We start from the raw sequence: 23,836 nt of genomic DNA, 5'->3' as shown, positions 1-23,836 counted from the left end.
ACTGACCGACCTCCAAAAGCACACAAACGGCCACACTCACTCTCACACACACACACTGGCTTAGCTCCCTGATAACTTTGCTGCACTTCAGAAGCAGCCTGTGTGTGTTGGATTGATTTTTCAAAGGATTCCCCTTTAGTACCAGCAGGCCTTCTATCAAAGCTGGCCAGAGGAGCCCGTTAGATGTGTGTGTGTGTGTGTGTGTGTGTGTGTGTGTGTGTGAGACAAACAGTAACTCTGTGTTTTGCCTTAGAGGTGATATGATGTTATGCTGTGCACAGTGGTTGTTCTATGCTGATAACTGGGATGTGTGCGTGTTTGTCAGCCTGTGTAAAGGCTGAATTGAATTGTGTAGCTGCTGCGGCCCATCTGGACCCAACAGCTTAGCATTACTGAGCGAAGTGTGGCTCATTGCTTATAAAGGTACAACCTGCTAAAACCTCCAGCTGAGCATTTCGCAGAACTTGTCCATGCCTGTGTATTTATGCTTCCATTAAATCACCCTATCGGCACAAGTCTCAGTGTGTGGACCTGAGGCTTGTGGATTACAATGACTGCACTTATTGCTGTGAATGTTCTTGCAATAAATGTAATGTAACATTTTCAAAGAAATAAATTCTTAGATTTATCTTTGACGTGTCAGTAGAGCCAGAAAGTAAACACTTAAAGGTATTTGCTTTGTCTAGTCACTCCTACCTTCACATTTACTGGTCACCCCCAGTCTGTGTCCACCCCTCTGTCCTGTACTTCCAGCGTGCACACAGACACAGACTGTGCACATGGATGCTGGTCTTTCCAGGAAAAGAGGAACTCCTCTTTTCTTGTCTTCACTTCTTCCTTTAATGTCATCCTGTCTGCGCTCTCACTGAGGTTTTGCTGATACCCACAAGACCACTAGAGAAACATTCCTGTGTGTCCACTTGAGACACAAAGAAAGAGACGAAAACTGTCTGAGGGCAGCACGACTGCAGCAAGTTTACTGATTAAAAAATGCTGTTAGCAATTATATCTACTGAAGGTTTGATAGCTGAGCACTTGATAACTTGCTGAATAAGGTAAATCATGTGATGTTTGGTAAGTTGTCAGTCATATGGCTCATAGTCAGATTCCAGCCGATCAGTCCTTTTCTTTTTCATTTACTGAACAATACTGTGATCAATTCACTTTGTGCAACAGCGGACTGTCACAAGTGTAAGACATTCTTGCTTAAGAAGTCTTAAGAATTATTTAAGACACATATTTGCAGACAGTTTGATCCAAATTCACTGTATTCAAGTGTATAACTGTAATTATAGGTGCATCACACAGGTGTAAGGCTCTCAGAAGACTGTGTCAGTGGGGCAACCAGGGGTAACAAAGACGTTTTATTATTACTAACAACATTTCAATCCTACTCGGAGCTCCAAAAATGGAAACCACGCCCATATTCATACATCGTTCACACCAATGGATGCACAAGCTCAGTGATGGCAGAGTGGTTAACCATCTAAAACGCCCAGATTGATAGGCATCCAAATGATTATTAACAATTCACTAAAGTACATAAAACAAGTACGTAGAGAGAAACAGCACCAAAAGACCTGCATATATATATAGATATACAGACAAGTGTAAACCCAGCCCAGGCAGTAACTGGGCTGGTCCACGAGGATATCCACTGGCAGTAAGTGGTGTCTGTTTGGATGCTGAGAGAGTCACTGTCATTAGTGACATTAGTAAAATGTTAACTTTATTTGAAGGCTGAACCCTGTAGGTGGTCTACAGGGTTTGGCTCATCAGCAGTCAAAGCTGGCTGTTACATCACCGTCTGGGGCGTGACCACTGCAGCATGCCTGGAAGTTACAGACAGAAAGTCCACCAGTAGTCCTCTGCCCTCCGTCACTCACAACTGATGTGCTTATTAGGTTGATGCTTGTTTGCTGTCAAGCTCACAGTTACCTGAGAATACTAATATCATTTCTTCTGCATGTCCACTACAGGGATAGTAGCAGGATGTGTTTTTGCTGAATTTAGTGCAAATTCTGTAGTTTGACAGGAGGAAAAGCAGTCCCAGGCTTAGTGTTACTGTTTGCTCAGCATCCCTGGGCTGCTTGTCCTACTGCAGCACATGTTGCCGTCCCACTTAGAGGACTAGACCTCTGAGATGCTGCATGCTTTCACTGCAGCTTACACTTCTGATCCTCGACACAGAAGACAGGCGTTGGAGCTGTTAAAAGTCACATTTTCTCATTTTTAAGCAGCTACGCTAGCAGTTTGCCCCTGTTTCTAGTGTTTGTGCTAAGCTAGGCTAAACGTGTCCCGGTGCCACCTCTGCACTGGATGAAGTTACTAAATGTTTGAGTCTTCCTCTAAGTTTTCATTGACCATTCGTGCAGGTTTTCCTACCTCAGAACAATTACAGTCCAAATGATGGATAACAATTGTATGCTTGTGTAACGTTTCCTGTACGCCATCGTCTGTCATATATTCCCTGGGTGCTAATAACATGACTGCAGATTTTGATATCCGAATTGAACTGATGATGATGGTGATGATGGTGATGATGATGGTGATGATGGTGATGATGGTGATGGTGATGATGGTGATGATAAGCAGAAATAGTAGCCAGGAGCTTGTGTGTTTGTGTTGTTTTTTGGCGTCACATTTTACTACCATCACCGCTAAATCAGCCCTTCCAGCCTTTATCACCTCTCAGTGCTGGCAGGCACAGTGACCACGTCCAATGAACACGCTAATAGAATAAACCAGTTGTTTTAGTGTCTGCATGCCTGCCTGCCTGGCTGCCTTGTCACACACAAACACACACACACACACACACACACACACACACACACACACACAGAGAAACAGGTTGCAGACTCTCTGGCTCCAAAGCACAAGATCTCTCTGATTGCAGAAATTACAGCAGACAGAAAGGAGAGGAGATTAAGGTGCAGTGTTGGTCTGTGCGGATTTGCTTTGACAGGCATGAAGATTGTGTTGTGCTTACAGGTTGTTTGTTATGTGTGTGTGTGTGTGTGTGTGTGTGTGTGTGTGTGTGTGTGTGACTCTAAAGCAGCTGATCTGCTGGGCTCCAGTGGAACTGGTGTGTAGTAAATTCATTTACCTTGTGGTGTGGTAGAAATGCTTGGCTGCTGTATGTAATACTGAAAAAGAAGATCATGAACAAGGACCTAAAACATCGAAGGCTTCAACGTGAGAATATCCTGAAAACGTAACTTGTCGTGCTCGTCTTGTTGTCGGTCACATTCTTCATGATGTTGTGATATTTCACAAGTTATTGCACATTAACAGTCCCTCCATCCGTCTGGTTGTCAAAGAGTCTTAACCCTGTGTTTGTCTTCTACATGCAGGTCAGTTCGACGGGCGTGGTGTCACCCTGCTGGAAGTATGCGGTAGCTGGCCGGAGAGCTTTGGCGTGCCGCGGCACAACATCGGCTCAGCAGACGCCACCGATGAAGGCCTCCGGGAGAGGCTGGCCGACGCCATGTCTGAGTCCCCCTCCAGGGATATAGTAGGCTCTGCTACAGGTCAGTAGAGAGTGGACAGCACGCAGGTACACTCCTCCTCAAGTAAACAGAAACACATGTCCATCTGCTATTCTGGAGGAGGAGTTTCAAACAGATACTAATGTGACTGAGTGATTTCTCACTAATCCATCTGAGTGTAGAGATGCTGCCACAGTGACACGCTCCTGCTCAGGTTATTCCAGTGGATGATTTCACGGTGTGGTTATTAAAAATGGCGTGATGAAGATCAGAGACAGGGAGTCATATCCCAAAGCGGAGAGGAGTTTTACCTGTCTTCACACACTGGTCTCGGCACATTTTCAGTCTGTGCAGCCATAAAAACACTCCTCTCTTGTCAAGATAAGTCCCCTCTGAGACTTCCTCAACTATTTTGGCATGTATGTATTTTTGTAAGGACAGTCAGACTTGAAGGAATTCTCCAGAGCCGTGTGTTTAAAGAAACGTCCTGAAGATGTAGCCTGACGAGCTGTTTTCATGCTGTATCAGCGTGTGTGTCCTTTCAGACGCAGAGATCGCTCATCATCGTTGATCTGGGTCACTGTGTTTCTTCTAATTCATCATAAATCCCATTACAAATGTGTCCAGTGCAGCTGAGTGTCTCGTTAGGTAGCCTGACTTCCTCACTCTGCCATTACCCAGCATACAGTGCTGCCAGGTCAAGGTCCAGTGATGGATTAGCTCACCACGAGTAGGATGTTCTGGTTGTCTGTGTGTCTGTGTGTCTGTGTGTCTGCACTAGGTTTTGGCATATCTGCACATGCCTTGCTTTACTTTAAAGCTTCCTGCCTGCATTTGTGTTTGCATCCTTCTGTGTGTGTGTGTGTGTGTGTGTGTGTGTGTGTGTGTGTGTGTGTGAGCAGCAGACATGCCGTTGGCCCTGACAGTCCAAATGGTTAACTCGTTTAGGAAGCGGCAGTGCTCTCTCTTTCTCCCCCCCACCCCCCTTTAAGTGAACAAGAGTTCCTTTGATTTGAATGTGTGTGTGTGTGTGTGTGTGTGTGTGTGTATGGGGGGGGGGGGCGGGTAGCTCAGGAGAGGCAGCCACAGGGGTGGGGTGTGGTGGGTGGTGTTGGGGTAGGGGAGTGGGGGGTCACAAGGCCCTAATGGATTTAGCATCGACTATCACCCCCTCAACCATCCCCAGCCATATCCAGCCCCCCCACCCCCCCTCCCTGTCTCTCTGTTAGGACTTAACCTCATTTCTAGTCTCTCGCTTTCTTTCTCTCTCTCTCCTCATCACTCTTTTTTACTGCCCCCCCCTGCCCGTGTCTCTTCATTAGATTAGATGTTGGAGACTCCCGGACACTAGTAGTCAGTCGCCTCTTGTTCTTGTCCCACCCACTGCATTGCATCTCGACCCCCACTGTCCCCCTCCTCCCCTTTAATCCAACACAAAATTCATTACTGATCACATTACATCAAAATACACCCGTGACACACACACACACACACACACACACACACACACACACACACACACACACACTCTCAGACACTCCTTCCTGTGCCTTGAGCCTCGCTGAAGACATCATCCACAGGGAATGTGACGGGCTTGTTGGTCCGTCCGCTCATTTAGACAGAGAGGCTTCAGTCTCTGCTGGCTAATCTAATAGCACACAGCACTTCTGCACTGTAATATGAAGGAAGTGTTCTTGTGTCTGCTGTCAGGCCGGAGTGCCACGGGTGGACACCTGGTTGGCTCGGCGATGCGTGTAGACACATATACGGTGTGATGGATGGAACCACCTGTTTGATTTCCTGTTTATGAGAGAACTAATCAGCACTAGCAATAAGCAGGGAAATTAAGGATGGTGCATTGATAAGTAAAATAAAGTACATTGTGAACATCCACTATACAAAAAGACTAAATAAAAGGATACAGCAACCTAAATATTAACCATGAAGTGTATTTTGTATGAATTAGGGGTGAACTTCACTGTAGTAATATGTAAGTTAAAAATGAAGCCAAATCAAAGGAAAAAGATCTAGATTTACCATTGTGTGTGTGGGGGGGGGGGCTAAAGCCCAGAGAAATATCTTAAGTAGAGGTGGAGTCACACAGCCATCAAGGAGTGGGAGGGAGAGGGATGGGAGGACAGTCACAGATTCACACACCGAAGAAGTTTACATCAGACATTTGTTCTGTCTGTCAGGACGCATGAAGACACAGACAGTAAGAGTAAGTGTTCATAGCATCACTACTGATAGAGGCTCCTCGCCTTGGATAACATGAGAGCCTCCTCCACGTTCACACCACAGACCTCAAGCTACAGAGGAGTAAATGAAGCACGTGATGTGAGGCCGCAGGCTCTTAAGTCCTTCTTTTATTCAGTATTTCTACGCAGCACTTACACATAATGTTAAAAAACGTCTTCTTGGCCAAAGATCTGATTTCTTGAGGCTTTCTATTGGACCAAGGCAGCAGTGGACATGTCATCCCGGCCACATATGATCCACATATGATCCACATATGATCCACATATGATCCACTCCCCCCTGCATTAAAGTGGCAGGCGCAGTATTTTTCCAGAGTTGTGGCATTTAATTCATTATGTACAGTTGCAGGATTTCCATGTTAATAAATGTGCACTTAAAGTGCTTCTGTTGTGAACTGGGCTCTATATGGTGTGTGTGTGTGAGTATGTGAGTGTGTGAGTGTGTGTGTGTGTGTGAGTGTGTGAGTATGTGAGTGTGTGTGTGTGTGTGTGTGTGTGTGTGTGTGTGTCTTGGCGTGAGACTTGGATGGGCAGAGGCAGATGGTATCTTGCTCAGTGTCTCCATTTGCTGGGAGCTGTGGCCCCAGAGCTTCGACACACGCAGCAGAGTGGAGCTGCTAACACAGACCTTGAACCTGATCGCAAACACACACACACACACACACTTACCTCATCTATACACACATTCTTCTCATTTATTTCTCTGTCACATGTTTCCATGCAACTGTTGAGTGAATTCTCTGCAAACTTTTCAAACTTTTATATACAATCTGTTTCTACTGAGTCTATGTCATTATTTATGCAGTTCTGCTGCTATTTATCACTGTTTTTTCATCCACATAAACAATTTGCCGTATGATAATTTACAAAAATAGATTTGGATGGAAACACACCAACAAACAAGGTTTTTTTTTTTCCCCTCTCTGCTCTCACTCTCAGAGGATCTCAGAGCTGGAATGCTTGCTGATGTAACAAATCACCGTCTCTCTGACATTCTCTTCCAGCACACACACACACACACACACACTCTCGCAGATTCACAGGGAAAACAAAGCCTCCAGTCAGGGTAATGGGGCTCTCACGCTAAGGCCGAGACCCAGCGTCGCCAGCTCGGAGGGCAGGTGACACTCACATAGAGAGATGGACGGATGGACAGAGGGAGAGAGGGAACAGAAGATGAAGAGGAGGAGGAGGAGGAGGAGGAGAGAGAGTCACTGACGACTAAAACACACTGGGGCTGAAATTAGATTTGGCTCCAATGATATAATGTTGCTAACTAGATTTGGCTTATTGGTGCCTGCCCAACATAAATTCCATTGAAGCCATATGGAGAGTGGACTACTGCTCAACACGACCTGCTGCAGCTCAGCTGAGAGCAGCCCCAGCTCAGGAACAATGGGGCTTTTCATGTCCGTTTACTCGCATCATGTCATTTCACAATATACAATTTTTATTTTGTCACCATCTTTGGTGCTCGGTGCTCGGTGCCACGGTGTCATTAACTGCACGGCGTATCAGATGGGTTTTCCAAGGAAGGAGATACCAGACACCATGTGTTTAAAGCAGGAAATGTAAACTGTTTCATGACAAGTTGACTTTGGTGTCACATTAATCAGAAAGCCACTAAATGGAGATGTGTGTCTGAGTTACATTTGCCCCTTTGTGCATGTGACTGACGGGACATTTCATCCGTCCTGGCCCGTGGTGGTTAGAATGAATATGTGCTACCAATGACCAAGGGTGTCTTTCTTTTGAACATATAACAAAGATTCCACCTCCAGCTTTCTTATATCAGCAGCCATTTTCTGAATGTTGATGCCAATATTTGCTAAACGTTTTGGCAAATCACTATATTCAGATTCCTGAACCAGAGCAGGGCCTCTGAACAGTTGTTAACAGGTCTTGAAGACACAGTAATATTAATTATATGATCGTGTAACTTGGCTGTTGAAGGCGTTTTGTTTGGTCGTTACCGTGAAGTGAGTGGAGTCTACGTGTCCTGCCCACATGTCCTCACCGTACACGAGGGAATCAGTCCGTCATCCCCACTTCGCTGCTCCATCTGTGTGCACCGTGTTTCTATTGCAACGAGCAAAAACACAAGTGGGACGTTGTTCTGTTGAGTCTTCAAGATATTAATATTTTGAGCACCGCAGATGAATGTAGTGCATCACAGCTGGTCATCCAGCCAATTATTCAGTCAGTTATTGTAACGTATTGTGTTAAACTTTAAATGTTTGCCTCTGGGCCAGTAAATATTTTTCATTCAGTTCTTACTAAGAACAAAACTAAGCCAGTGAAGATGGTTTGTTGAACTGAAAAGCGTAGTTCCCAGAGGGTTTCATCTTGTTGCCTTTAAACTGAACAGGGTTAGAAGCACAGCAGACGTCCTATCATCTTCAACTAAACACAACTTAATGGCTCTTCACATTTCATTTGCTCATTCCGTCTAGTTATTGTTTGATTTTCCAAAGCCGTGCTCTATTAATATTTGTGAGACCTTTTTTTCCTTCTTCCATGTTTTTTTCTGTGAATCAAACTTCAGTGACTCTAATATGACTCAGGAATCAGAGTTTCACCAGGATTGTCCTCATATGAGTCCAAGCTCACATGTGTGACTCCCGGCATCACCACAGCTCCCAGAATGAAACTGGATAATGGGCTAAATATCCTGGACTCATGGTGCCAACAGTGCACCGTTTGTTTTTCATGTTTGCTCTACTGAGTGTGTGTTGGGTTTAGTTTGGTTGATTGATGAGTTATGGGTGCTGGGGACCACCCACACCTACTGGGTCACAACCAGCTCTGTTTGTTGGATCCCAGCTCAAAGAAACGGGGAGTAATAATAATAATAATAATAATAGTAATAACAGTAAGACTGTCTGAGCAGCACAGGGCTCAGCTGGCTCTCTCAACGCTCGACTCAACACAAATATTTAGGGGAGTCTTATCACCACCAAAAGGTTCAGAGCATTTCCCTCTGTGTGTGTGTGTGTGTGTGTGTGTGTGTGTGTGTGTGTGCATGTGTCGGCTTCATTGACTCCAGCAATTTCTTCTTAAGTGTTGTGAAGTATGCATATATGTGTGTATTAACTGCCCATTGCATGTGTTTACATTTGAACTGCATGTGCTAATGTTCACATTTGTGTGTGTGTGTGTGTGTGAGTGTGTGTGTGTGTGTGTGAAGTGTATGTCAGTGTCAGTGTCAGTGTGGGCCTGTATTTTATTAGCTATACCCTTCACATACATGTGTTAGCAGGATATGCATGCAGAGTCTATATGTGTGTGTGTGTGTGTGTGTGTGTACAAGTGTTTGCAATTACTTGTATTTGATCTTGTGTGTACACATGTGGACATATATGTTTGTATATCAACTAAAAAATATCTACATGTGGTTGAGTATATACTTATATGTCTGTGTGTGTGTGTGTGTGTGTGTGTGTGTGTGTGTGTGTGCCTGTGTGTGTGTGTGTGTGTCTGTGTGTGTGTGTGTGTGTGTGTGTGTGTGTGACTGGCCTGCACTACCTATTAGAATGTTATTATTTATGAGCTAGCAGGCAGAGGTCCAAACAGGCACCCTGACTTAATAATTGGTCGTTTACTGTTGGAGCCCCGACTGTAGGCCTCTGGCATGGTTACATACTGTATGTAGGCTTTGGGAGGGTTCCACTACACTTCTGATGTTATCACTTCAGAGAAAACATTAGCTCTGTGGCTGTGTGTGTGTGTGTGTGTGTGTGTGTGTGTGTGTGTGTGTGTGTGTGTGTGTGTGTGTGTGTGTGTGTGTGTGTGTGTGTGTGTGTGTGTGTGTGTGTGTGTGTGTGTGTGTGTGTGTGTGTGTGTACAAAATGTACAAAGGATAAAGAAAGTTTGACATAGGAAATATCTGTTGATGTAATGTCTTGGTGTAGATTGAGGGTTTCCTCTCTAACACAGAACTGTACACACACACACACACACACACACACACACACACACAGTTGTGAACATATGTGGGCATGTTGGTCGGCGTAAAACTATCTTAAAGTGAAGGCACGATGTTGCTTATCTCTCTCACCCATTTACCAATCAATATTACACTAGACAGCATTGTGCTTTAATAGCATGCTATTTTTCCATTTGGACCAAGTGTTCTTTTTCCATTTGATGAATGTGCGCTGCATATTACCATAACCTATCAAATATAATGCTGTATTGTTTTAATGCCACTGGCAACTGCTAAGAGCCTCTAATCTACTGTTTGCATCTGACCGGCTTCTTGCTCCTGAGTGGAGAAATGCAATACATTACTCATTACTGTTACTCATTTCTGAAGCATCATAATTGCTTTAGTTATTAGTCCCTGTGGGCAGTAATTGGTTCATCTACTCCTTATTTTTCTGTTGAATGTCCAGATTTAAGGCTTGTCTTCAAAACAATCTGGAGAATTTCTCGCCATCTGCTTAAAGTCCATGTGACTGATGTGAAAACTGCTGCTGTCATTTCTCTGACAGCGATGAGCTTTTCCACCCCAGAAGATCGACATGTTGACCATTTCTAGCCCCATGTAGGGAAACTACCCATTTCTTTATCACAGTACTCTGAACCTTCATCCACAAAACGTGTGCTTTGGACATGTCTGGCAACTTTTCTCTTGACATTTGGACACAGACCTTGAATTATAGGTGATTTCTGAGGCTTGACTCTGGTGTTATTATCTTGCACTAATATCGGCGTCTGAAAGCTACAACCATACAGTGCTTCATACCTCAAGGCGCTTCACAGTTCCATCATTCAGCTTTCAGCGTACATAATGTGGCTTGATGAATCCTCCTAGGTGTTTGTAACACTGTCTTAGGTGTGTGTAATCCTGTTTAAACTGTGCGTCATACTGCTTTAGGTATGCATAATGCAGTTTTACGGCCCCTGTGGTGCACACACAGCACATATGATAGAAATAAAAGTTGACATGCACCCATTTGCACCAATTTATGCCTCAGCAATAGTGATAGTCGTGTTGGAGGCTTCGTGTTTTCAGGTTGTCTGTACATCTGAAAGTTCACGTATGACACAGCCTAATCATCCTTCAATGCAAAGCAAAGGCCCTTGTGTTTCATAACCACTTAGTGGCTTCCTACCAACAAAAATGTGCATTTTGTATTCAAACTTTGGGGGAATACACACTTAAAATGTAGACTTTGTGTTGGCAACAGACATTAGTCTACTTCATTAAGCAGGAAATACTCGTCTAGCATTGATTTTCATTCAATTACATCTGTGTTTACAACACTACATCACACACAATGTTGTGTCTGCACACGCTCCACTCCAGAACCAAGTGTTCTGTGATGCTGTGGTACAAACACACGTGCTGTATGTTCTTGTCACAGTTAAAAGAAGCAAGTTTACATTTGTCATCCAGGGATTATCCAACACATTCAGGGAGATGCTGGGAGTCACCAACAGAGGCTAAAGGAGAGGTGGCAGGTTGAGCTAAGGTAGGAACACTTCAGTGGTAGTGTGCAGCACATCATCAAAATAAAATTACTGGAATGTGCTGAACATGAAAGAGTGATCATATAGATCAGTGTAAGGGTGGAAATAATCTTTAGCATGCGCCAATGTACTGTTAGTATGTCAGAAACACATACTCCATACAATCTGCATATGTTATACACTGCACTGAGTGACAGACCGCCTCTACCACTGTTTAAAGTAAGGCGGCTAAACTTTAATCTATAGATAATGTCTTTTTATCAAATTCTATAGTGAGCTGAGCAGACAGATGAGCAGTGGTCTGCCTCTGGATAACATGGGGAAATATGCCTCTCTTGTCATTCTACAATAAAGAAGCTGATTCGTGTCAATGATCAGTCTTGAAGCCTGAAGCCACGCAAACAAGCTGCTTGGAAAAGACTTGATTATTTTTACATACAAAAATGAATAGCCTCTTTAACATTTGCTTATATAAATCATTCCATTGGAAACCTCATTAATTGGTCTATTAAGAAAACATGGAAACTAGACTGCACGCCTGTTCAGACAGCTGTGTGATTTAATGGTTGTACAATACATCCTGTATTTGAATTGGCCACATACTCCATTCACACAAAGCCATGCTATTATCCTGCCGACCGACTGGTCTCTTTGCTATTCAGCCTTGTTTTAGTACACTGATACCAATCATAAGAGCAACACACAGGGACTGGTGGAGGGGTGGGGGTGGTGTACGGGCTTGGAGGTCCTTCTTTTCCTATCAATCAGTACAGATGTCTGCTGGCTTCAGTTCTACACACACACACACACACACACACACATCACCATGAAGTCACACACACCAACAACAGCAACATGCATCCGAGCCTTAGAACATTGTGTTGGTTTGTACAGTGTCATGCTGGCTGACTGTCTGCCTACAACATGATGTAAGCACTTGTCATGAGCGTTGGCACGATAAGAGAGGTGTCGCTGAGAGAATGCACATTTGGTTTGGTGGCCTGTTACTGAAGTTTAGTTTCCCAACAAGTGTCTAGAATGTGTCACCAAATAATCTTGAATTTCAAGTTCTAATGTGGTACCTCAGTGTTGGTACTGATACCAACGTGAAATATAAAAGAAAAGAAGCCAAAGTGAAAAAATGTTAGTTGTTATCCTCACACATGTGACTACATGTCAAAGTAATGGTTTACATTAGGAAGTGTTGTAAATGTGTGACATTATTTCATAGATAGTTACAGGCTCCAGTGGATGTCTACATTTTGTATCCTATCAGACTCGGCTTTGATCAGTGACACTTAACAATAATCTTGTTAAAAGAACATTGAACCTTTTCAGTGGCGTAGTTCTACCTGCACATTATTCCAACTAGCCGCTGATCAAACTCACAGCACCATCTAGTTTTCCACCATGAGCAGTTTGGAAGTGACTGCAGCTGGAATGGATGTGAACAACATGACCAGAACAAGTTGTTTCACTTCATTCACTTAAGTGCTGATCACTTTTATATGCTGGTCTGATGTTTGGTCGAATGAGAAGTAAAGACAAACTTTGGTTATAATCATCATCTGCTCACAGAGAGTTGTCAGTTAGGCCTGGACAGACATGGTTACTAAGCGGTCTCCACTGAATTTGCTCGTACCGCTGCTGGTTTAGGACGAGGTTGTGCTTTTCACGTGCTGTTTTCTGTCTTTGTCGCCCTTCATTGTCGAGGACTCCCTGGAATAAGATGTGGTCCAGTGTTTGATGCACCCCACATGCCAAACCTATTTCTATGCTTATAATTCACCTTGCTAAATATATTTAGCAGAAAAATGTAATTGCTGCCCAAATTATCCATATCTATGAAACACTTTTTGGAGCAGGAGCTTCACACTGTTCTTTAAGTTGGCTGCACATGCCTGTAAAACATTCATCATGCTTTCATTTCCAAAAACTGATCTTGTAGGCAAATGACAATGTATATTGTTCAGATGCAGCCAGTATCACCACTTTCTTGTTCTAATGATAAACGGCTGAACACGGGTGGCATTTATGGTTCCTACAAAATACGTGTGCTTTTGAAAGTGAGCTGTACGTGAATGTGGTTGGTTGGACGCATGGTTGATGCATGTTTTCTATTGAAGCTAAAGCTACATTGAAATATATGCATGGTTGACAAATGACAGTAAGGCAAGGCAAATTCATTGATACAGCACCAGTCAGACACAATTCAGAGGTCTTTATAGGGACATAAAACACAATAAAAGCAAGACAGTGGAACATTAAATTGCATGTAAAAGATAATAAAAGCACGAGAAGATCTAGGTCTAGATTTAGTGTGCAGCTCTTCGAACACCATTCTTCCTGAACACATCCCCTCACTTGGTGTCGATGATGGTGAAGAGCCCTGACCAGAAACCTCCCACAGGTGTTGGCTTCGGTTGACATTTGGTGACTATGAAGGCCAAAGTGAGCTCCTCATTATGGTTCTCATTTATTCCACTGATGCAGGTTTTCCTTTAATCTGTCGTCCATGTGTCCATGAGGTTTGGTTTTAGTTTTTGACACGTCACAAATGAGTTGTGCCTCCACCGCGCAGACACACTCACACAGGGTTTACATGAACTTGGCCGCAGCCCCGTCGTACGGTCACTGACCAGCTGCCGTCTAATGGCGCCTGGTAGACACAGTTTACAGACATTACAGGACGTCAGTGAGAAGTGCTGGCCGATGGAAGACGAGGAAAAGACATCGGAGAGGCGTACGTGTCTGCTGTTGGTTTCCCCGAGCGATGATCGTAATAGTTTAGGTTTTCAACATGCCACTCTGATTTGTCATGAAGTCCTTTCAGTCTGTCCAGAAAGCGGCTGGATAAATAATGAATCAGACGTGCCTACTCAAAATGTGACTCCAACCATCCATTGAAGTCATTCACTGTCTCTCAGCATTTCTATTGGCGCAAGTATGACCAGTCTTTAGCTACCGGCTCTCTCACAGCTTCTATGTATGTGCAGCTGTACGTATATTGTACATAACATAATTGTGACTATGATCTCAATAGCCGCCCTAATGTACCGACTGAAGTACTCACGCAGAGGACCGCGCACACACACACACACACACACACACCATTTGGATACTTGACTAACTCAAAACTATTAGTTAATCATTTTGTGACATGCCCAGAGGGCCATGTTGTCCCCTCGCTTTAACCAAAGAGAGAGAAGAAAGCGAGAGAGAGAGCAAATGAGTGCACTCTCTCCCTGAAAGCTACTCAGCGCTGCCGTGACAGACAGAAAGAACAAACGCAGGGAGGAAGAGAGGGGGGAAAAGACGTCAGGGACCGAGTGAAAGAACAGAAAAGGGAATGTGAGGCTGGCTGAGGCCTGAGAGTATGGTGCCGAGAGAAGAGACGGCGAGTGTGAAAGCAGAGTGTGGTCATTATATCTGCCCTTCAGCACACCACCCCCCTCCCCCACCACCACCAACAACCCTCCTCCCAACCTCCCTCTCTGCTCTCTCTCTCTCCACGTTGCCAGGCGAGAGTTTGAGCGTAATGTGCGGCGACAGTGTGAGACGATGAAGAATAATTCCTGTATTCAGAGCTGCCACCGCTCGCCCCTCCTCCTCTTCATCCTCCTACTCCTCATCCTCTCTCTCAACTCCACTGACAAGTCAGGCCTGGATATCATTGTATCATTTATCCCAGCCTCGCCTCTGCCACTCTGCCTCGTTTGCCCAGAGGGAAGTGTGAAAAGAGTGCGCGTGTAAGAGAGTGTGTGTGTCTGCATGTGTGAGGGTCTCAGTGTGTGTGTGTGTGTGTGTGTGTGTGTTAGTGTCACTCTGCAGTTGTGTGTATGTTGTGTGAATGTGTGTTGTGGGGGGGGGGCTCTAGCTGACTGCAAATGGGCTTTTGTAGAGTTTTTTGGAGACTGCACTTAACAGCTCGCTCAAGGGAGACAAACACACACACCCATACATACACACACACACACACACACACACACACACACACGTAGGGCTGTAAGGGTTCACAGAAAAGGAGGGCGAGGGAGAAGCAGAGTGAGAGAGGGAATTAGGGCGAGAAAGAGAAAGAGAGATGGTGAGAGTGGTGGGAAGCACTTTTTAAAGGCCGGCTCCAGCGTCTGTTTTGGCTCGGTCAGACAACAAGAGGGCTGGAGACACACTTTGTGCAGAGCATCAGAAATGGACTCGTGGCTGAGGGCGATCCACTTCACCCAGTCTGCTTCACCACCGTCGGCAGCAGCCGCACGTAGCAGAACACTTGTTGTGTGGTTGTCGCTGCTGCTTCTGTCGCTCCGCTGACCGGAGAGATGAACTCGCCTCGATCTGTGACCTGTCACTCAAACTGCATCCAGGCCATTTTCTCCCAACTGTCGCTCCAGCTGATACTAGCCACTTCCATTGTGTGATACTTGAGTGGTTTGGAGTTTGAGCTTTGTGGTGTAAAGTTATAAAACACATGCAGAGATATATAACATATTGCAATTTTTATTGCGTGATGCACTGACACACGAGTCCTTCATCCTATTTCCTTTCAAATCACAACGTTGTGTGCTTGCGTGCCGCTAACCAATGGATTATAGATATGAACAAGAAGCAGGAGATTGTGTTTGACCCAATAGAAGTTGGTGAACATGGTCCAGTCATAATCCATCTTGAACACCTTTACTGCTGGCTGAAACTAGTGTTTGCTCTTTTGACGCAGTTCTTGTCAAGCAGAATTTCACGCAGGTCAGCGTGATGCTGGCTGCGTTGGAAATTATACAAGTCCAAGATTATCCAATTGTGCAGGTGAATATTGTCAGGTGCAGCTCATTTACTGTAACTTTTACTCTGAAAGAAGGCTTAAAGCCTCACTGCATCTAAAACCTCCTCCCTCCACGGCTTTTTGACTTCAGAAGGAGGTGTGAAGGACCTGAACTTCTCTCTCAGCCTTCCTTCATTCTTCTCACACGTTTCGTGTCGTCTTATACAACTGAGCTCAACACCATGTGCATCATCGTCCCCACTTGTACATTTCATTGCTTTGACACTACGAAGATACAGAATGATCTTTGATCAGGGAGGCAGCGGGATGCAGCGGGAGAAGCTGTGACGGCCGACTTTTTGCCCCCCCCCCTGAGTGTGGCTGTTGAGAACGGGTAGAAACACTTTTGCCTTCAGTCGCGGTCGAATTACATCTCATACGACCTCGTTCTTCTCAAGCAAACTGACCACTGGGCTCTTGTTTTTCAGTGTAACCTAAACCTCTCCAAACAGGAATGAATTATTATGGCAGACAAGCGAGGGAAACACCAAAAGATAATGTGATGTGAATCATGATGGACGACATCAAAAACCCTCCAGGGGCTTGAGGAGCTCCTCCAAGCGTTAAAATACATTTTACATAAAAGGGCCATGAAACATTACTTGAATCATCTTTTATGAATTCACACACGTTAAAGCACCTCGTAGACTTAGACAAACGAGATGAGGTTAAGCAGATGAAGCCCAAATTATACTTTCCGGGGCTGTTCTGTGTGTCTGACTGTGTCATCTGCTGATGCCTGGGAGTACCGTCCGTACCTACAAGCAGGCCAAGTGCACATGTGTGTAGTATGTACAGATCAAGTACAAGGACTAAATAGAACATAGAAATAAACTTCAGGTGCATACATTTTAATTTGTTAAAAAGTTTATTTGATGCAAATCCATAATTAAATTGTGTGGAGCAGTATTTAGACACTCATGGGGAATTTAAACTCCCCCAACCAGCACAGCGATTCTGCTGCGTTGCACAACAACATGGTGTTGTGCCGTAATTTGCATCCTTTCAGCAACCAGGAATGTTTATTTCTGGTGACTGCTTTCAATCGATCTGATGTAATTGGCTACAGGAAAACACATCCTGGAATCACTGGGATGATGTCAGCTCCGTCCCTGCTGTGAAGTCAGAGTGACGACACGCTCAAAGGAAGCACGTTTGAGGAAAACTGATTTTGACATGAACTTATGGCGTGGTTTTATTAATCAGCGCTACAGTAGCATCCATCTGATCCATCTGATCCATCATATCAGAGACCAAATGCACATACTGGAATATATTTAACTTTACAGATAGCAGCAAACACACACACACACTAGACACACTGTGGGCAGAGTGTTTGTATTCACACTTTAAACAGATGATGTGTTTTTGGGGGAGTGTATACACACATTCGGCTCACACCCTGTCACACTGACTCTCATGTATACACATATTTAACACACACACAATCTCTCCTAACATGACCCTGCATGCGGGTGTGTGTGTGTATCAATAAAATATGGTGGCATGAATAAGTGATAGGAAACATAATGGAGAGGCAGCTGAGCTGAGCCGAGCCAGACGAGCTTTCCACAACACTGGAACTTCCTGTCAACAGGATGTTCACGTCTTTGTGCATAAATACCTACATATATGTGATATAATGTAATAAGGAAAGGAAGAGGAGACGGTAGAAGGACATATCTGGATCAAACGTACTTTCCGAGGCTGGTACATGTGGCCCACTGTGGGTGTGAAATTCTGACAAGTGAACTTTGAAAGTCAGCTGTTGAACAGCATTCCTTTTACAAGCTAGCCTATCAGAAAATCACATCTAGAAAGCAAACATTAGACCATCGTGAAGAGTGTGAAATGGTTCGTGTGAATTTGGTATCCTCCCTATAGGAAGCAGATAAGCAGCTGATTCTCATGTTTTGGAGGTCAGAGGTTCCCACAGTATATGAATGCTGCACAGCTTGTGTCAGCCAAATAATCCCAAAGCAGCCCACAGCGTTGAGTTGTAGCCCGTAAAGGAGACAGACATGTTCATGGAGTCACTTCTGTTTGTCTAAGACAAAGCTTGTTGGTCCAGAGTATTCAGTCCGTAGTCATATTCAGCTAAAGCACGACATCTGTCCATTTTTTTAACTCTCCTACTCACTCCAGCCTTAGACAATGTTTAGCTGGCTCACTTCACTGGTTCTTCTCACTGAACTCCTCTGAGCTTGAAAGAGTTATAACAGTTATGACATGAATCTAAGTAATACCGCTGCACGTGCATGCTAGTGCATGTGAGTCCAAAAAACGAGTCAGAGCTGCTGCTCAGCGACAGACTGAGGTAAGCTAATGATCTAAGGCACATCTAAAGTACAACAGAACATTGCCATCTCTTCATTTTTATTCTTAGCACTGTATATTGTGGATATATGTGAGCTATAATTCTGCCTGCACAGGTGATAGCACATTTTTACTGTATGAACTTACAAGATAAAGATTCGGACTGTACGCAGGTTAATCACTTGATCACCAAACTTTGAAGCCATTTTAGTACATCAGTGGGCAACTATAAGTGACCTGCTGCATATAAATAGACCTATAAAGAAAACTAAAAAGCACTCTGATCTCAACTCTCAGGCATCATATAAAACATTCAGATGAGACTGACACAGACTCCGCTGATTGCCAACATTATTCACTTCTTCTAAGTGCGTTCACAGCTGTATCGTGGTAGGAAACAGCTCTGATCAACTGTGGCTTTGTTTGTTTCCACACATTAGCACGTTTTACAGGCCGCTGCCCCTCTGAGGCTCTTGAATACGATCATATTCTGAGAGAAAGGTGGGCAGCATTGATTTTACGTTAAATCCCAACACTAGCAAACAAAGTACATCAGTTCTGGACCGACAGACCAACAGACAGAGGATGGAAATGAAGCAATGATATAATGCTCAGTGTGTTTCTACGCCTACACGCTGATATCATAATAAGACTTGCTGTACGTTGAGGATCTGTGCAGCCAAGATGAAAGCTCAGACCTAATTATGCCACATTATAACAATTAGAGCTGACGTATGAAAAGCATCTGCTCCATGTCGATGATGCTATAGAGAGGTGGTCTTTCTTTTCCACTCCACGTCACTCAAATACAAACAAAAGCTACACAAGGATGTCTGATTCAGTAATTAGGAAATGAGCGGCCTAATGATGAGCACAATAAGCTTCTGGCGCAGACTGACAGTAATTTGAGAGGAAGATTACACAAGATAGCAAGAGCTTCCTTCTACACTGGTGGCTGTTTCAAGGCTCTGATTGGCTTGTGTGTGTTGTGTTTTCCTGTTAAGAGGTTAGAAGAAAAACCCAGAAAGGCCTTTGGATTGGCTGGTGAAGTGGATGACAGGCTGTAGTTTAAACTGATTTTCTCCATTTGGTCATTAACTAATGAATAAAATCAATGTTTTTTCCGGAAATAAACCCAAATATTCGGCTTCACAAATAGATCAAAGTAAAAGTAATAAATCAGCGACAGTTTGAGGAAAGGAAATAAATCTGTAAAATTCTATTTATTTATTCTATTTATATACAGTATACACTGTTTTCTATGTACAGTATTACGATATCATATAATTATGAATGCATATGAATGTAATTTAATGTAATGTAATTTTATCCTGGGGGTTAATTGGAGATGTTGCCCCTGTATTTTGCTCACCGTCTTACCTGTTCTTCTTTTAAATATCACAACAAGCCTATGTGAAAAGACAAAATAGCCCCTTTGCATGCGCCTTCTGTCCTCGTGCACATGACAAATCCAGACTCTGGGTTCGACTCCACATCAGAATTGGTCGTCTCGTATGTTGATGTCACTTCCCACAGCTGCTCGTTCTCTTTGTGTGTTGGTGAGTGTTCATGTCAGACGTCGTGCGTGATGCTGGGTCGCTCTTGTTCTGCTGCTGCTTTTGAATGTAAGCCTTCTGACCTCTGCTCTGGTGACCCGCAGCTAACCTGTTCACAGAAAGAAGTGCATTTGCCTCACATAAAGGCAGAGAAAAGAAATCAGCATCATCAAGGTCAAAGCACAGGTTTAAAGCTGATCTTTTTCTGTCCAACAACAAACTTGCTGTTTATTGAAAGCCGAGCATGATAGACGTCGTCCCAGCTTTTTACTGTACATAAAGGCAATCCATATGTACTGGAGGCTCCTTTTTCTATACAGCTCTTTTCAAAGGGCTCTGCTGCCTTATAAAGACCAGCTGAACTTCTCCCCTTTGACCTTTTGCTGACTCATATACTGTGTGTGTACAGTGTGTATTTGTGTGTCTCTGAAGGTTGACCTGTACACTTACCCACAGTGCATTGGTTTTGTGCCTAATGGAGCCCTGCTCTCGTTCTTACCAGCTCTGTAGTTTTACACGAGTTTGCTTTCATTCGCCGCTGATCTGATTTCACACTCGTTCCAAAAAAAAGCATTGCAGTGGCCCGTGTGTGTGTGTGTGTGTGTTTGCGTGCAGATGTGTGTGTGATGCCCGTGTATTACTACAGTGACTACATTTAGACAGAAAAATCAGGCCACTACTAACCGAATCAGATTTCGTCATCTAGCCCAGAGAGGACCGTGCACCAGCTCCTTAGTACTGCATAATGAATCCAATCAGACATCATCAGACCGCAGAGAAGATGCCCAGCCGGGGTGATGAGGGGGGAGCATCACAGTCGTGACTGAGGCAGAAAGCCTTAAGTTCAACACATCACACCATCCAGGTTGTGTCATTTGAGGTCTGTAGCAGCAGAGCTGGTCCAGGTGGAGGAGCCGGGATGAGCCGGGCTGGAGAAGAAGTACTCCATCACAGTACTCCATCAAAATGACACGCTGGCTTTCCAAGAGAGCGATTATTTCATCGCAAATTAAGTGTCTACCTAATGAGAGGAGATGGGTGTTCAAAGTGTGACACACAGGAGCAGACACACACATTATTCTGGGATAACGGTGACCACACACACACACACACACACACACACACACACACAGTGCTCAGCAGCAGCCTTGTCTGGCCCTTACCTTGGCTGGCTGGGGCGCTGGTCAGATGTGTGATGTGATGATGCGTGACAGCCTCCTGACGCTGTGCTGTCCGTCAGATTCCTCAGTGGACACCAACACCAGCACCCTTTTTCAGCTGAGACCAGCCCTCCTGTCCAGACCCATTGACAGGGATCTCCCAGCATGCTTGTCAAAGGACATCAAACCATATGTGTGTGCGTGTGTGTGTGTGTGTGCTTTTTGTGCTCAGGTTAGGACGTCAGTGGTCTACAGAGCGGGATCTGTTCTCCACCATCGGCAGTTCGCTCCTGAACTGCTTACACAAGTAGAACGGTTTGAATTCGCTTACTGTTGATGTCTTTTTAAAATGCTTATGTGAGCCTCAAGCAATTTTTTGATTCATGTGGAAAACAGATCGAAAGGAGACGTAGGAGCTTCATTCAAATGAGGCAGCGCAAAGTGAGTTGTTATTTTGGTGGAAACTGCGTCTTAGACTGTCGCAGTGAAGGAATTCCTCCCGCTGTGATGTGAGGTGGCTCAACAGCTCCGTATGAGGTTACAGTGGGTTTTGGGGTTTTTTTTTCACAAATGACTTAATTTATCTTGCCTTAAGTGCTATGAAAGTGTTAGCTGTTGTTAGGTGTTGCAGAAGGTTATGATCAAGATAATAACATGGAGGCTCCTGAGCAGGTGACCACAGCTTCAGAGACACACCTGAGCAGCGGCCAGGTGAACACACGGAGTCACCGCTGAAATAACACGGCAGGTGAACACTCCCTGAAATATTGTTGCTTTTTAAATGAATGAGATTTGAGATGACGCAGTTGAAACAGTAATAAAACCGTGATGTTACCGTTACCAGCGCCACAGCCTTCCTCCGCGTGTGTCACGTTCACTAACATCCCCTCCAGGTCCTGCTCATGGAGATGTGATAAGAACTGATGATTGGCTTGTAAGACAGTGGTGACCTCATTCAGCAAAAAAATGGAGAAGTTTTACAGAGATTAAATCCCCATGGCTTAAAAATGTACAACACAGAGCCGTGTTTGTAGCTGGAGTCGTCCTGTCAGCAGACTTGCAGCCATCTCTCTTACAGCGGGGGTCTATGGGGGAAAAGCTAAAGTGCTGTGCAGCCACCAGAGAGGCCGCAGAAGCCAAACTCTCATCAGCAGCACCAGGCACGTACAGTATTTGAAAAAACTTAACTATTGTGGTTGTGGAGGTTGCCTGACGTCCACTGTGGTGGGCTTGTCTGTAGTGCAGTATTTCAGTGACACTGACAATAGTCTGTCTCTGGTGACTGATTTATGACCGACACAAAACAAACTACTGACCTCTTTTTTCTCTTCTTAATATGTTTGGAGAGTACAGTGTTATCACAGTAGAGCCCATGGCCCTTAGCGTGGAAATAGAACCCATAGTAGTAGTTTTCCTCTAATTGAGCATGTCCTCACACTGAGTCCTCAAATGATCAAATCCGCAGCTGAATTACTTGTACTTAGTCGCGTGTGCTTGAATTCATTATGTGTTTCATTTCAACCCCACATATTCTTTGTATTTGCTGTTCATGTTACTCATTTGATTGACCAGTGTGGGTCTGCTGTAGCTCCGTGTCTAAGAGCAGCAGTCTGCCTATAAAAGCAGCTCCACACAGTGTCCAGTGGGGAGGCGGCTGTCAGTCTGCTCTGGGTAAGTAGCCAGTCAAATCCTGGGTCACCACTAGGTTTTCATTAGAGGCCTAATTCAAAGCGGCCCACATAGGGTGTCAGGAGTGTCCCGGCCTGTTGTTGGCACCCCTTATAACACACTCTAATGAGCAGCCGCTGGGAAAGTTGTGGTCAGCTGTGTGTATGGAGCTGGTATAGCTTAGGATATATGGTCAGAGAAGACGGAGAGAAAGTCCCCGCTCAAGGGCCTGAATCGGCCCCATGAATCACTTACTTTCTTTTTCATTTGTTCCCTAATCACGCAACCTGTTGAGTGTCATGATTCATGGGACTAGCTGCTGGCTGTGGTTTACCCTGTGGAGTTCAAGCATGAGACTGTCACGCATTCTCAGTGGACTTTGCAGCACGAGGGCTGGACACTGTTAGCGTGTATCTCTGCGATCAGCGGGAAGGACGAGGGGTTCATCAGTCAAGATGTTGATGCTTTCAGGACTGCTGCATTAGCCGGCCTTAACGCCAGAGCCTCTACTCAGAATGTTTCCTGATAGCTTGCAAATATGGATGAATACAATAATGAGCTGGATCCAGGCCGGTTAGTGTTGGTGCATAAGATGAAAGCGGCTCCAGCATCCAGCACGTGGCTCCATTTCAGCCCTGCACATGTCATCTAGCCTGGTGCTCTGTATGTGGTGTGTGTGTCTCTAGCCGCATTAATGTGTGCTGTCCTTTACACAGGAGGGTGTGTTAAGCCTGGCTTTTCACAGTCCATCAGGATGATCTCCGGTAGATGTTAATGAGCTTTCCCACTAATGTGGGCTCAGTCGTCCAACTGGACAGCTTTCTAAGGATTGTGCAGAGCAAGGGCTCACATAGTGAAGCTGGCATGCTTTCATGTCTAAAACATCTGTAAGTCCTTATTATTAAGGCTATTTTTCACATATATTAATGGTATAGTTGAACTCAGTATCTTAAGTTATAACATACAAGTGCTATTGATCAGTGAGATATGTGCTATGTGACACTGATTGTGGTTGTGGATGTTCAAAAGCCTGAAGGCATTTAAGAGGTAGTTCTTGGAGTTTATTTCCCTCAGAGCCTCTCACAGACCAAACTGGATCGTG

At 44.5% G+C, this 23,836-nt stretch overlaps 1 protein-coding gene across 1 annotated transcript in view; it reads left to right on the top strand.

Annotated features, from left to right (window-relative positions):
* Positions 1 to 23,836, top strand: part of bcas3 (BCAS3 microtubule associated cell migration factor) — a 299,931-nt gene that overhangs the window by 269,167 nt on the left and 6,928 nt on the right. Inside the window, exon 23 of the mRNA XM_070828991.1 lies at positions 3,354 to 3,530. Within this exon, the coding sequence (XP_070685092.1) occupies positions 3,354 to 3,530 (177 nt within the window). The remainder of the gene's footprint in view (positions 1 to 3,353; positions 3,531 to 23,836) is intronic.

The sequence above is a fragment of the Pempheris klunzingeri genome, chromosome 4, assembly GCF_042242105.1.
Source record: "Pempheris klunzingeri isolate RE-2024b chromosome 4, fPemKlu1.hap1, whole genome shotgun sequence".
NCBI classification, from domain to species: Eukaryota; Metazoa; Chordata; class Actinopteri; order Acropomatiformes; family Pempheridae; genus Pempheris; species Pempheris klunzingeri.
Note: the sequence above shows the minus strand (reverse complement) of the source record. Positions and strands in the feature narration are given on the sequence as shown.